At 39.2% G+C, this 14,482-nt stretch overlaps 1 protein-coding gene across 1 annotated transcript in view; it reads left to right on the forward strand.

The window, feature by feature from the left end:
• Positions 1 to 14,482, forward strand: part of COL19A1 (collagen type XIX alpha 1 chain) — a 300,849-nt gene that overhangs the window by 237,838 nt on the left and 48,529 nt on the right. The window contains exons 20-33 of the mRNA XM_057303991.1: positions 1,308 to 1,343; positions 2,371 to 2,406; positions 2,498 to 2,551; positions 3,224 to 3,277; positions 4,722 to 4,775; positions 5,471 to 5,560; positions 6,554 to 6,598; positions 6,703 to 6,780; positions 8,433 to 8,468; positions 8,576 to 8,629; positions 8,728 to 8,781; positions 10,146 to 10,187; positions 14,037 to 14,141; positions 14,224 to 14,277. Coding sequence (XP_057159974.1) covers positions 1,308 to 1,343; positions 2,371 to 2,406; positions 2,498 to 2,551; positions 3,224 to 3,277; positions 4,722 to 4,775; positions 5,471 to 5,560; positions 6,554 to 6,598; positions 6,703 to 6,780; positions 8,433 to 8,468; positions 8,576 to 8,629; positions 8,728 to 8,781; positions 10,146 to 10,187; positions 14,037 to 14,141; positions 14,224 to 14,277 — 792 coding nt within the window. The remainder of the gene's footprint in view (positions 1 to 1,307; positions 1,344 to 2,370; positions 2,407 to 2,497; positions 2,552 to 3,223; positions 3,278 to 4,721; positions 4,776 to 5,470; positions 5,561 to 6,553; positions 6,599 to 6,702; positions 6,781 to 8,432; positions 8,469 to 8,575; positions 8,630 to 8,727; positions 8,782 to 10,145; positions 10,188 to 14,036; positions 14,142 to 14,223; positions 14,278 to 14,482) is intronic.

Consider the following 14,482-nt stretch of genomic DNA (forward strand, 5'->3'; position numbering starts at 1 on the left):
AGAAGCATGAATGGACTCCTTGCCTCCACCTGCAAGGAACACATGTCACTTCTGCTCACGTGTTATTGCCAAAACTAGCCGCATGGCCCAAGGAAACAGCTAGGGGACGGGGAAATATGGGGGAGAAGAGCTGAGCCCTGTAATCCCTAGCACACAGGACATGAGGTGAAAACCACAGGGCTTCACTTACTAACCACTTATCTCCCATTAGTGATTTGTTGAAGGAACTCGCATCCCTAAAGGGACCTTCAAGAGGAGTATTACCTACCATATAGTTCTCATACTTTCTCTTAGCTTTCATATGCAAAAGAAAAAAATTTTTAAGTGAATGGTTTCCATCTTATTGTCAATTCACTCAATTCAAATCATAAGTAAACTACAAATCAAATCAGCCTGAGTACCCAAAGCCCGGGATGAAAGTCAGGCTGCCAGGTTTAAATCCTGAATGACCTCTCACTGACTATATGACGTTGGGGAAATTACTTACCTTCTCTGTGCCTCAGTTTCCTTGTCCAGAAATGGGTATACTAATTAGACCTACCCCAGTGACACGTAAGAATTAACTGGGACAGTGATTAGATCAGTGCTTGACATATTATAAAGATTTAATGAATATTAGCTCTTATTGTTATAGCTGCATAACTTGGAATTCTCTAATTTGACAAACTTTTACTGGGCACCAACAGAGTACACCAGAAATGCTGTGATAGTTGAGGTGAATTATATCCCTACACTCACAGAGTTTATAAGCAAGATAAACAAGGCAGCATAAAGTGGGTGAGTGCTATGTTAGGGGAAATAACTCAGTTACTCAGAACCTGTCTGAGTCTTTCCTCATGCTTGAAATGGTACCGCATCTTCCTCACAACATTGTTGTGAAGAGTAAATGAAATCATGTCCATGTAACTTCAAGAAGGAAAGCTAGTAAAAGGGAGCTCGTGTGGGTGTGGTGTGTGTGTGTGTGTGTGTGTGTGTGTGTGTGTGTGTGTGTTTGTCTGTGTGTGTCATCATCTCTGTGAACCACGCAAGACAAGGCTTTGGCCTTGGGCAGCATTCCAATTTGTTCCGCTCAGGATTCTCGAAATAGTATTAGAATGATTAACTTACTGTTCACTAGGGGATATGAAAGAGTTTTTTAATTAATTCTCATATGCTTCCTTTAAACTGTGTGACATTCTGAGTCGTTTTAGAGGCTTGTTTGTGACAGAGGTCTGAGTCTGGCCTGTGGGATTTATCCATGTCCAGTTTGGGAGAGTTTCTTTCTCAAAGTATTCATAATTGATTCTGTTTTCTACCCATTTTCCTAGGGAGAAGCTCTTACTAAAGGTGAAAAGGGAGATAGAGTAAGTAGATGTTTTATCACTATCTTGGGTTTTCCACTTCATTGATTTCTATCTATCAGATTTCTCAAATGTTTACTTTGGAGTCTAATAGATTTGATAAAATAAGCTCTCTGAGCATTTTACTTTTTCCTCTGTGAATTTTGACTCTTATTTTGATAAATGAGAAATTTTAAACCTTGTTAAGGTTTGTCATGTGATGACACTTTACCGTTTGGCTTGGGTAGTGTGTATTTTCTTTAACTGTTACTATTTGTTATTGCATGTGACTGTTTTAAAAGATGTGCACTTAAGATACCTAAAATACAAAATTAAAATGCAAGATACCGTTTTTTCAAAAATTCTGCTAGTGATACAAATTGAATTTGTCAAACAGGATGATTTTTATCAAAAGGATCAATAATAAGTCATGGAAATAAGAAAAGCAAACCCATAATAGCCAATACTGTCCTCCTCTTTTGTGGAACCTTAATTTTTTTTTTTCATTAAGTACATATACCCAGTGGTAGAATCACCATAACATCAACTTAAATTTTACTCTTTCTTTTCCCCCTTCATCTGAGGTTTTAATCCTCTGAGATACAAGATTAGCTGGAGGCAAGTCATGACAATGTCAGCTACGTGGAGAATGCAGTGATTGCTAATGAACTGATGATTACAGAGTCAAAGTGATACTGGGGGGAAAAACGCTAGAAAGAAGAAAGAAATCCTGAAACCAACACTATATTATATGCTAACTAACTTGAAATTAAATGAGAGAAAGAAAGAAAGAAAGAAAGAAAGAAAGAAAGAAAGAAAGAAAGAAAGAAAAGAAAGAAAGGGAGAGAGATAAAATAAGGAGTTATTGTTTACTTATTAGCAATAAGTATTTTAAATCATGTTTTAAAATGACCCCTCCTTGACTTCATCGTGTCACCCATAATTCTCCCTTTATTATGTGTTAAGTAGTAGAAAAGCAGGTGAATTCAAGTATTAGAGATGCTCCTCCCCGTTGAGTTTCAGCATTACACACATGGTAATTTTTTTACAGGGAGAACCTGGGCTAACGGGACCACAGGGAATAAAGGTAATCTCCTGATCTTCATCGCCTCTCCAACCCGATGAGAGTATAAAGATTAAAGTCACCATTTCACTTTCCTTTCCATTCGTGTGTTCAGGGTGAACCTGGAGATCCTGGTCCCCCCGGTTTAATAGGAAGCCCAGGACTAAAGGTATATAAAAAATAACTGAGATAAAAGAAGAAATAATTTCAGAGTTTAGCCATTTCGGAGTAAAACAAAGTGCTCTGAAGTGCCACTCATTTTCTTCACAAATGTTCTCAGAGACTTTATCATGTTTCCACGGTGATTTTCCCCCATTGGCTGCATTTATTACACACATAGTAATTGTGCCTTTTGGTTCACAGTATTGAACTGTTTTTAAACTCGTTTTCAGAGCGCATTCACAATAGCATCCCTAAAAGCTTTAGAGTGAACAATGCGAGCAAAACCTATGACCCTGAGCTATATCCTTAAAGTGAATGGGATTCAAGATTTAATCTCTTGGCCAAATTTATGCAGATGCTTGAGTTCCCCCTGTGGGATTCTGCAGGAGTGTCCCAAGAAAGAGCAGCCACTGGGAGGTGAGGGAAATACTTCCGCGATGCACTCACCAATGCGTAAGGCGGTTATCTTGGCCTGGCTTGTGGGTGGGGAAAGACCCATTTAAATGAGAACATCTCCAAACTATTTTTGTAAGCCCAAAGCACATTTCAGAATTATTCAGAAGGCAGGATGATAAAAAGCCTGTCTTTCTACAGATAAAGGTCATACCATGTTTTATGTATATTCAGGTACAATCTATTTTTTTAACAGAGTTGAAGGACGTATCACCTTCTCTTTTAGGGTCAACAAGGACCTACAGGCTCTATGGGACCCAGAGGACCACCAGGAGATATTGTATGTATAGCAAATACAGGTGTCTTTGATATGTGGAAATGGAATCAATGTCTTAAAGAATGTCCACATCTTTTCATGTCACTGAGTTATACAATCTTTTCCAAAGACATGGGTCATCTCTACTATCAAAACCAATCACACCTGATGTCAGGGGTTATTAGGAAGGCTAGTACCTTCCGATATTCATATGAGGTCCTTTTGAATATCATTAGCCTAATAAATCAGTCTTTAGAAGTCAAGTTAACTTTGGACATGCCTGTCAGTGGTGTACCACCAGTAACGGAGATTGGAAACATCAAAAGACATAAGGAAAACTAAGACATAAAGCAAGCATTTTCATTATGCATGGCTTTGGTTCAATTCTCCATCCAAAAAAGACACTTCTTAAGCTCCTGTTGTTGTTTTCTGGCAAGAGCCTCTAAGAAGAGCAAGTCTTTTGGCTGCAAATACTTCTCTGATGCCATTGGAGAAAAGTCCTCAGGTTGCATTATAACCTAATTCTAGTGGTCTCATTATTCTCTCTGTCTCTATCTCTGTCTCTCTCTTTCTCTCTCTTTCTCTTTCTCTCTCTCTCATGTCCTTTAAATGCACTTTTCTATCTGTTCCTCAGCTAAGCCTCTTGTCCCTAGCCTGGCCTTCTGATAACTTGGGAGTTAAGACTCACTATCATCCTCACTCAAGCAAAATAAGAAAAATGATTAGCCATAAATTCTTGGAAGTTGATCTCTATCTGGCCACAATTCCAGCATTTTCTATGCAACTCTTAGACTCCCTCGTTTTCTCATCATCTTGAGAACAGCCCCGTGACCTGCTGCTGTATACTCCAAGCTTCCTGACTGAACCTCCAGAGGTCTCTTTCTCAGTGCATTTGTTCTGGCTGGTACTTTGAGCACTCCGCTTGTGAGCAAAGTTTTTTGTTGCTCCCCCAAGCCATTTAATGAGCCAGTAGAGGAGTACCTAGTGGAGGGATCTTAGGAAAAGAGAGAAAATGCTGGTGGCACGGGTGGAGCCAGAAGTTGCCCAAGAAGTGAGATTAGGTGATAGTGGCTGGAGCTGAGAACGAGAATAAAATCAAAAGGGAAAGAGCCACTGTTGCCAAACATAGTAAAAGTGTATTTTCCTATTTAGCCCGTCGTCCTTCTAAATCATGATGTGATGCTACCAACCACCATCCTTCCACCCTTTCTTGGCAATAATATGGATAGGGCATTTGGTTCAGTTCTCCCTTATTTGGTTTCTTTTCCGTGACATCCAAGTCACTTCACTTGAAACAACAAGCCACATATTTTCACTAATATGTTTTCCTCTTTAACAGGCCAAAATCAACATATCCTCTTATAGTTTGAGTGTTACAGTTCTGTTCTCCTGACAAAGACTCACAGATAGGAATGTTCTTATAATAGATATTCTAATTGTTCTTTCCCATTAATTCTGAATTTTCTAGGGATTGCCAGGAGAACATGGTATCCCGGGAAAGCAAGGCATTAAAGGAGAAAAGGTATAGCTTCCATTTTACCCATTTTGTAAATTAGGCAGCTCGGTAGGAGGAAGAGACAGAGGGTCATAAGGGTTTTGGGAAAGTGAAGGGATAAGACAAGGCTGCCAGGACTATACAGGGGAGAGACAGACATAGAAATGATGACATGAATGGTGCCCCCTGGAGTTGTGCATTGTGACAGCCCTCATTCTGACACAGAAACACAATGTGACAAAATGAACTGACTTAGAGGTGAAGACCTCAGGACTCAGAAAGTCTGTTTCAAGCTCAGTGGCCGACTCTGGAGTAGATCTAAGAAGTCTCCATCTTTCAGAACCTGTGTCTTGTTGTCTACATGAAAATAATATATTAATGTTTAACCTTTACTTGGAAGTAACTTAAAGAAAACATAAAGATCATTTAAAGAACTTCTGAATAGATGCCCTTTTATGCATATATTTATATACATGCATATTTCATGATACTGCTAAACTTATTGTCACATAACTCACCACAAAATGTAAATGCATTTAAGATAACTAGAACAATGCCTGGCATGAATGAGGCCCTCAGTACATATTGTTGAACGAGTGAATGAATGAGAAAATGAAGTTTGGTTGTGATGACAACTCAAAGCAATGGAAACTACTGTGTCCACACCTCCCACCACAACAAACCTGAGCAATGAAGTAAGAATCTTACCTTGTTTTCCTCAGGGAGATCCAGGTGGGATTATAGGCCCTCCTGGGCTTCCAGGTCCAAAAGGTGAGGCCGGTCCTCCAGGGAAAAGCCTGCCAGGGGAACCAGTAAGTACCAGCCCTTTTAGTAATATCTCCCTTGAAAGTTCATTAATTACCACTTGTGTGTTCCCAGTTTCAGATCACAAGTATAGGCATAAGTTGAGGTCTGCAGAAAAAGAAATATTCATCTTATTCTTTAGGTCAGAGCTCTAACCTCTTTAGAATTTTGATTCAAGTGAAGGGCTCCCTTCTGAAAAAGAAAATGCACATACCCATTTTACATACAGTTTTGAAAGATTCATAGGCCCCCCTGAATCTTCTGCATGAATTCTTTAGGGATCCAAGGAGCTAGTAAGATACATTAGTTTAAATCATAAACCTTCCTAGGACGCTGTGTTAAAACAGAAGAACTGCCTGAAATTTTCTTTCCAGAGGCTCTGCAGGGATGGCCATTCACGGTCATTTGCAGAAAATGTCCTTGTAGCCCAGGCAATTTCCAGCACATAGAAAAACTGGATAGCTGGAAAATCTAAATAACCAATATGCCTATTTCACATACTTTTTTTTCTCATCATCTTTGACTTTTTATATTAATTGTTGATAATAAATAGTTCTCAGTCACAGATGCCTCATTTTAAAGATAAAAACATCTTTTTTTTATTATTAAGGTTTTTTTTAATTCCAGCACATACAGTGTTATATTAGTTTCAAGTGCACAATATAGTGATTCAACAATTCTATATATCACTCAGTGCTCATCAAAGTAAGTGTACTCTTAATCCCCTTCTCCTATTTAGCCCATCCCCCCACCTCCCCTAAAAATGAAAGTATCTTATATTTTATATCTTATATCTATATATTCTTATATCTTATATTTTAGTAACTATATGAAATCCATAATCTAGCGAAATATGTAATCTTTGTTTCTTATTCTTTTATAGAAAAGGGTTTATTCAAGACGGATGAAGCACAATGAATTATTTTTGAGTTATAACTTCTAAGATGCTTGTAAACTTTTTAGAAAAAAACAATGTATTTACCTCCTGTATTTTCTTTTAGGGATTAGATGGAAATCCTGGAGCACCCGGTCCTCGTGGGCCAAAGGTATGAAAATATCACAGATAATTTCTAAAGAATTAATAAGAAAATATAGCCTGAAAATTTGTGTCCCCTGAGCCTGGCACTAACGGAAGCCTCTGGTTGCACAGGGCGAGAGAGGACTGCCAGGAGTCCACGGTTCCCCAGGTGACAGAGGCCCACCAGGGGTGGGAGTACCTGGTCGCACAGTAAGTGAAATTCGGTCAAGCTTTCAAAACCTTTTCAATTCCAATAATCAGATAAAATCCAGTGACAAACTTGAATCAGGAGAAAGGAATGAAATGGTCAGAGGAGGAAATATAAATAAACACTAGTCAGAGGGAGAGAATTGATGAGCATTGAGGTTACATCCCTGAGCAGAGGGACGGTGTGGTTTACAGATACTGGTCTCGCATACACTGATTTGGGGTTAGAAGCAGTTGTTTAACCCTTTATTCCTCCATTCTATATATTAAAAATATATATAGCATATTATTTTTGCTATAATATGCTATAATATAGCAAACATTCATATGTTTTTACAATATTTTACAACACTTTACAACGTTTTACAACATTACAAATGAATGTTTGTAAGATGATACAAGTGACTAAGATTAGGTTTTATATATTACTGTTTTAATGAGAATAAAATAAAGAGTTTATATTTAAAGTGAAAGGAGTACGTATAAACGAGACGATGTCAAAAATCTCCTAAGTAATATCTTTAGGAAGAGAGAATAGAAGTCGTTTATAATAGGGAAGACAGAATGGGCAGTTTTTTCATGCGTTTTAACTACAAGGACAGTGCCTGATATAATGGCCTCTGTATGCGTACTTGTTGACTACTTAGTAATAAGAGAACTTTTTATTTACGATGAAAAAAACATAAAAGATTCAGGAACAAGAAAAGTGGAAATAAACACTAATTCTAATGGCATTAATTTGGGAAATTGACCTTGTAATGAAGTTATCATGAGAGCTAAAATAAGGCATAGTGAATGGTTACATTGTTGTGATTGATTCTCTGGGGCGAGAATATAAAAGACCCCTGGGGATGGGAGATTAAACACAGTAACAAAACAGATCGGGAAATTATTAGAGTGAAGGAGGCTGAAGCAAAAAATAAAAAAAAATTACCAATAACTAGGGACACGGTAGAAATAGAAAGGGTGCAAAAAGTAGCTTTGATAGTAACAGCGATATGAATATTTATTTCAAAAAATAAGAAAGGACATGTGGGTGAGCCGTTCCTGAATCAGCTGCTGAGAACCCAGCCCTTTACTCACCTAGGTGGTCGGCCCCTCCTTCCATGGTCTGTGCTTATGTAGCAGGGAGGGGGCTCTTGCCATTGGTTTCCCTGATCATTTCCCACCCTCATGATGCTTCCCCTAAATTCCAATTCGCTAAAGTAGGAAAGAATGGCGATTGATGTTTTACTGCCTACTCCTGTCCCTGAACACTGGTTCTGGCAATTTCTTCAAATGGAGAAATGACTTGAAGTAGAAAGCAGAAAGGAAAGAAGTCCCGAGCCAGTTACCCTATCAGCAGCCAGTTTCTGAACAAATAGAATTTGGGTGCACAGTGTGGTCGTGAAGGTACAGAGACAGATGATGGTAACAAGAGAGAGAGCCTAGGCACCTGAGCAAAATCTTTCTGATGTTTCCAGCAACAGGCATCTGCTTAAGTGTTTACCTGCCATCCAAAAGTCTTGGCCGACTTCACAGAGTTTTCAGGGGGTGCAAGGTGGCAAGCCCTGTTGTTCCACTAAGTAAATAACAATACATAGCTCTTTCTCCCACTTGGATAATTTATGGACCTTCCTGGAAGAATTCTGATAATTGGATCTCATTCTACTCAGGGCTCCCAAGGACCAGCTGGAGAGCCGGGTATTCAGGTAAGCTACTTCACCAAGTTATTTGGCACAGCAAATCCAGCTTGCTTACTTGGGAGAAATTACTGAAAAACTATCCTCATAAATAACTATTTGCCCCACTTTTCCAGGGTCCTCGAGGTCTCCCTGGATTGCCAGGAACTCCAGGGACCCCAGGGAATGATGTAAGGACCATCTTTACCTCCTCTTCCCCCCACCACCCCATTTTAATCTACACCTGTGCCACTGTGCAAAGATTTGAACACAATGATTCTGTTTTCAGGGAGCTCCAGGGAGGGATGGAAAGCCGGGTCTGCCAGGCCCCCCAGGTGACCCGGTAAGTCAACAGACTATGCCTGGTTTATGTATCTTTAATGCACCCAGAAGCCAAACAGCCTACCAAGCAACTTTTACTGTCCGAACTAATTAGAATGCTCAGTGACTGCTTGGTGATTTTGTTTATCCCCATTATTTTGTAAAGGGGAAAAAATTCAAGCTGCATCAGCATTTTTGTGTGTGCCGAATACTTATTTCCTAAGGGTATAATTCAGCTATACGATTTTGCCCCAGGCTGAGCCTTGGCACATAATGTCTCAATCCCATGGAAAATTGAGTTAAAATATATAGCCACAATTTCTGTTCTTTCTAACACTACTGACTAAATGAATTTCATTTTTCTAAATAAAAGTTTGCAGGTAAGTTACCTACAATATGGTACATATCCATTGATTCTGTGGCTTTAAAACGCTGAGATGATTAAATTATAAAAACCGGCTTGAGTAGGCTCTTAAAAAATAGGTTTAGGCACTAAATGTCTGTTCCAAACTTTTATTTCAGGATGAACCTGGCTTTGAGCGACAGTGAAATCCCTTTAAATAGCCCCAGAATCAGCAGTTATAATTTGAGAGGCCATATGGTACATGACATTGTATTAAGAGTTTTGTACGATAAAATCCAAATCTGGTCTCTCGGTTCTAAGTCTCACAAATCCTTCTCCCTCCCACACTGGTTGGGCCTTATGTGCCTTTATAAGCTACGTGCAGAGGCATTTTTTGGCCTGACTTTAACTCCACTGCTGAGTGAATCATGTGCGTGCATCATCTAGGATTCTTATAAAGTGTTGCTTGGGTTTCCAGCATCTCTCCGAAAGGACATTTTAACACTGCCTGAGTTCCCTCAGTGTCTCTCTTGCAAATCACAGAAGCCACCTGTTGGCTCTTTTGAACTTCAGTGACAAAGAACTTTAAGGCAAACTTGTTCTAGACTTTTCGTGTTTCTCAACAGCCTGATAATTTGCTTGGCAGAGTGGTGACTTCCTTTTAATAAATGATTTAGCTTTATGTATTATTTAAAGCCAAGAATATATGAGGGTTGGCATAAAAGTTGTCATGTCATGAAAATATAAAATAGAGATGCAGAATCCAAACAACAATATGGGTGTGTTTACCTGTTCATCCTAGAGGAATAGTGAATACTTCTCAAATAAAGTTATGAGTCCTGTCAGTGTCATATGCCTATTTTGTGATCCGAAACGTAAAGCCAGCCATCCTGACAGTGAGGCTCTTAGAAGCCCCATGATGAATCTCAACTACTGTGACACTTGGAGGAAAAACATCTACATTATAGTGTATGTTTGTATTGTATTATGTGCACATATGTGTATAAATGCATGTATTTGGGTTTTTTTCTCCTTAAATGCAGATTGCACTTCCTCTCTTGGGAGACATCGGCGTCTTGCTCAAGGTACTCTGTTGCTATGTAAGAAATTATGTGTTCATTTTTAGGAAAAATTACAAAGGAAATCTTTTTCACAAATTGAGTTAATTGCTTAGCCTGAGCTAAAATTCAATTTTTTAAAAGGCAGAACATCTTTAAGATAGAAAAAGGAACACATATTTTTGTGGATCTTCTGCCTCTGGTACTAATCCCTCCACTCTCTTCTTTACCCCCCTGTCAGTTTGGGTGTAAGGCGTGGTGGGTGGAGGTGGTAGTTCTGAGATGAGCTACACAGAAGGAGCAGTGTCATCAACACCCTCGAGTAGACCATTCTCTTCTCTGGAGGGACAGCTTTCACTTCAGGGTGTTTAGTCGCCCTGACTCAGTACTGTGAAACTAATCCTTCTCACTTGGACCTTCCCTCACCAGGCCCAGGATGCAAACGGGTGCTGCTCAATTAGCAGCTAGCTTGCAGGGCTGAACTTTGAGGGCATGGGATCTTCCAAAGAGAGTTATAAAATTCCAAAGCCAACAATTGCCCTAACACCTGTTACTCTGTTAACTAAAAGCTATCTCTACCTATTATTCATCTGATAAGGAATAAATCTTGCTACCATTTCTGTCTCTAATATTACCCGGTGTTGTATTTGTAACACAGATGGGGGAGAATGATAATGGGATACCTGTAAGGTTATGTATTCATAATATTTTTTCATGGCACGCTAAGATCGCGTGAACCCAGAGGAAAATCTGTCCCTTCACATTATACTCAAACCTTCAGTGTCCTATCTATATATGAATGAACACTGTGTATGAGTATACGCACACACACACACACACACACACACACACACACACACACTTAGGCTCTTTGTGTCTATATGTGATATATTTTTATATTCCTAGCATTTAGCCCATAATAGTAGGCAGGCAGGAATATTTGTTGATTTAAATTCAAAGATTCAAGGATTCTGGTATAAGTATTTGCTAGATGATTAAAAATTTGAGAATATATATATATATAAATATAAATGTAAATATGAATATCAGTATAAAAATAAATTACAGGAGGTTTTTAAGACCTTCAAAAGTCAACATTTTCTTATAAGTCAAAAGAGAATATTTATGGGGATTTTAGGAATATCTTATATTCGTTGAGTTACAGTTACATGGCAGGCAATACACTGCTTTACTTACACCATCTCACATAATCTTCAAAGAAATCCTATCCCCATTTTATACATTAGGAACTGAAGTTCTGAGCAGCCAAGTCACTTTCTCAGAGTCACACAGCTAGCTAGTAAGCGCAACATTAACAGGAACACAGGTCCTCACACGTTGTCTTAGGTTCTTCACAAGGGCGGTAATGCTGGATATGGCAAGACCCTAAGAGTTAGACTTCACCATTCCAGAATAGTTAGGAACAAAACTTGTACACTTCTGCAGAAATGAATATCCCGCTAGAATACAGGGTGGCTCGCAGAATAGACAAGAAGACTGAATAGGCTCTGATGAGAACCAGGACTCCATAGGCCTCAGACGTGGACATAAGTGATGGTTTCACCAGGGAAGCAGCCCTTCAATGAGCGTGCTCTGCCTCTGTTCCAGCCCTGACATCACCTCACTGAGGTTCCGAGTCCCAGGAGAGCTGATTGGTGAGAGGCAGGACACCTCAACTGAGAGTCCCATCAGACTGCATTCCATAGAAGGGGGAAATGTGCAGTTCCCCAAAGTGGAGTCCAAATACAGGAACTTAGGTTGGAGATTGGATCTGTTAGTCCAGCCTAATGTAATTTTAAATCCTGATCCTATTACCCAATGCATTAAGTCTCCCTCTCTGTCTAGAGGCTTTAGCAAACTTGGTCATCTGCTTTCTGTTTTCAAAAATATCTTTGATTACAATGTAGTAAAGACGTCCCTTCAAAGACTTCAGGTAGGTTAATCTGTGTATCAGTCCCTCTTTGCGTGAGATTGTACATTGGCTAATAATTGATGCATCTTTATTCTCTCTTTAAGAAAATCTAAGACTTTTTTCAAGACCCTCGATGAAATCATTTCCCTTGATTTACCATTGTGGCAACCCTAACCTAAAGAAAATGGGGTCCGTTTGAAGGGACTCTGAGAAAATTTTATGGACTCATAATGATTACTGTTCTTTTATGTTTTATTAAAACAATCAATTGAATAACCCATTCTAAAATATTGCTGAGTGTCAGTATGCCAGGTCTTGCTGCACACGGCTATGCCACATTTATTTGTCTACAGATAATAATTCATCTTCTTCATGCCTTTTGAAATATAGAAAACTTCTTGGTTCTCATAAGTTCTCTGGCATCTCTCTGTCTTCATAGTTTTTCAGATATTATAAGTAGTGAATCTACAATTACATATGTATTTTTTACTTCCTCTACCAACACATTAGCTCTGGGAAAAGATCTTGATGGCAAAATTAGTTCTGGGAAATGTTGCACACTCTGGCTCCCTTTTATATATACCAGCTCTAAGAATGGACCACCATGAAGAGAGAGCTCTTTAATCCAGCATTTTTTAGAGAAATTGCCTCGGAACCTTTTCAATAGTGCACGGAATTAGTCTTCCAAGGAGCGTATTCTTGGAAATCAGACTTATTCTGATATTCACTGAGCAAAAATGTTGAACTTGAATAACCATGAGCTTTCTTGCCAACTTCTCATTAATGGTAAGCTTCAGTTCCCTTTTCTACATTTCAAGATTCTTCCCTTTGGTGAAAAGAATGGAAGAAGAGAGGCTGATATTGTCCTACCTTCTGTCAACTGTTAAAATTAAAATATCTCCTCCACCCAGAGGGCCCTATTCTGTGCCTTTCCTGATCGTATTCTTATTCTAACAATTTAAAAAATAAGACTTTTCACAAGCACTTTTTCTTTGGCTATGTGATAAGAAGTTTATCTTGTGAGCTCAGACACTTAAATTCAAGCCTTTCCAGATCAGCTAAAGGTTACAGAGAAGGCAATGGCAAGGTAATTCCACTTAGATTTCCTGTCTGCGCTTGGATTTGACATAGAGTCAAGTCCAAGTCACTCCGGTCATTATGTCTCTTGTGAGTGCTTCCACTGACAATGTTGGTAAACTATGTGTAGTGTCCTCCAACTAATTTTGTTCTCAAAAGGAGAAATCCTTTCTTCACAACCCTTCCTTCCTTCCTTCCTTCCTTCCTTCCTTCCTTCCTTCCTTCCTTCCTTCCTCTCTTTCTTTCCTTTTTAATGATTTATACTATTGGTTCTATGAGGGCTCTAATCCTGTTGGTTATTCTGAACTTTATTATTCCCTCCCTTTTTAAACATGCTGCTAAACAATTGAAACAGTCCGTGTTCTTGACTTATGTGTCTTTTCCTTATGTATTTGGAATTTCCCATTTACATATCATTGTAAACATGCTTTTTTTAAAAGAAGATTTACTTATTTGTTTTAGAGAGAGAGAGAGAAAGAGAGCCCACGCATGAGCAGGCAGCTGTGGGGAGGGAGAGGGAGAAGCAGACTCCCCACTGAGCAGGGAGTCCACATGGGGCTCCATCCCAGGACCCCAAGATCGTCACCTGGGCCGAAATCAGGAGCCAGACGCTCAACAGACTGAGCCACCCAGGTGCCCCAACATGCTTTAAAAAAAAAAAAAAGAAGGTCACCAATATCATAAACAGATACAATTGACTAGCTTCATACGTAGGTTTTACCTTACAAGAAGTAGTCTTTTCAAATTGGATGAACTAAGTCTCTGAAAGTGGTAATATATCAATTGCTGTATCATTGGTCTCTGACAAAGGTTCAAATCTGACCAGACCTCACTTTTATAGATTGCTTTGATGAATCTCTCAGTAACCTTATGTCTTTGCTCATTAGAACTTCTGTGGCAACTGCCAAGCCAGTGTCCCAGGGCTGAAAAGCAACAAAGGAGAAGAAACTGGCGCTGGTGAGCCTGGAAAGTATGATTCTATAGCCCAGAAGGTGAGGAGGCAGGCTGGATGTTGATGGCCCTGTAGCTGACAGAGAGTGCCTTCTCTCACCTCTGTGCTGCTCCATCCTCTAGGGTGATACAGGTTCACGGGGTCCTCCAGGAATCCCAGGCAGAGAGGGACCAAAGGTAAGGCAGTTTGTCCTCTACTCTCTGTGCTTCCTCCAATTCAGTGTGAAAAAACAAAACCAATTTTAAAACACACTACTTTTTCTACTTTTATATTTTTATATTACACTTTTATAATATTTTAGAAGAGTGGTATAAAAGCCATTTGCAAATGTCATTTTTTGTGCCCTGACTCTGTCCAAATTACATGCCCCAAGTATACTAA

The sequence above is a fragment of the Ursus arctos genome, unplaced genomic scaffold (genome assembly GCF_023065955.2).
Source record: "Ursus arctos isolate Adak ecotype North America unplaced genomic scaffold, UrsArc2.0 scaffold_29, whole genome shotgun sequence".
Lineage (NCBI taxonomy): Eukaryota > Metazoa > Chordata > Mammalia > Carnivora > Ursidae > Ursus > Ursus arctos.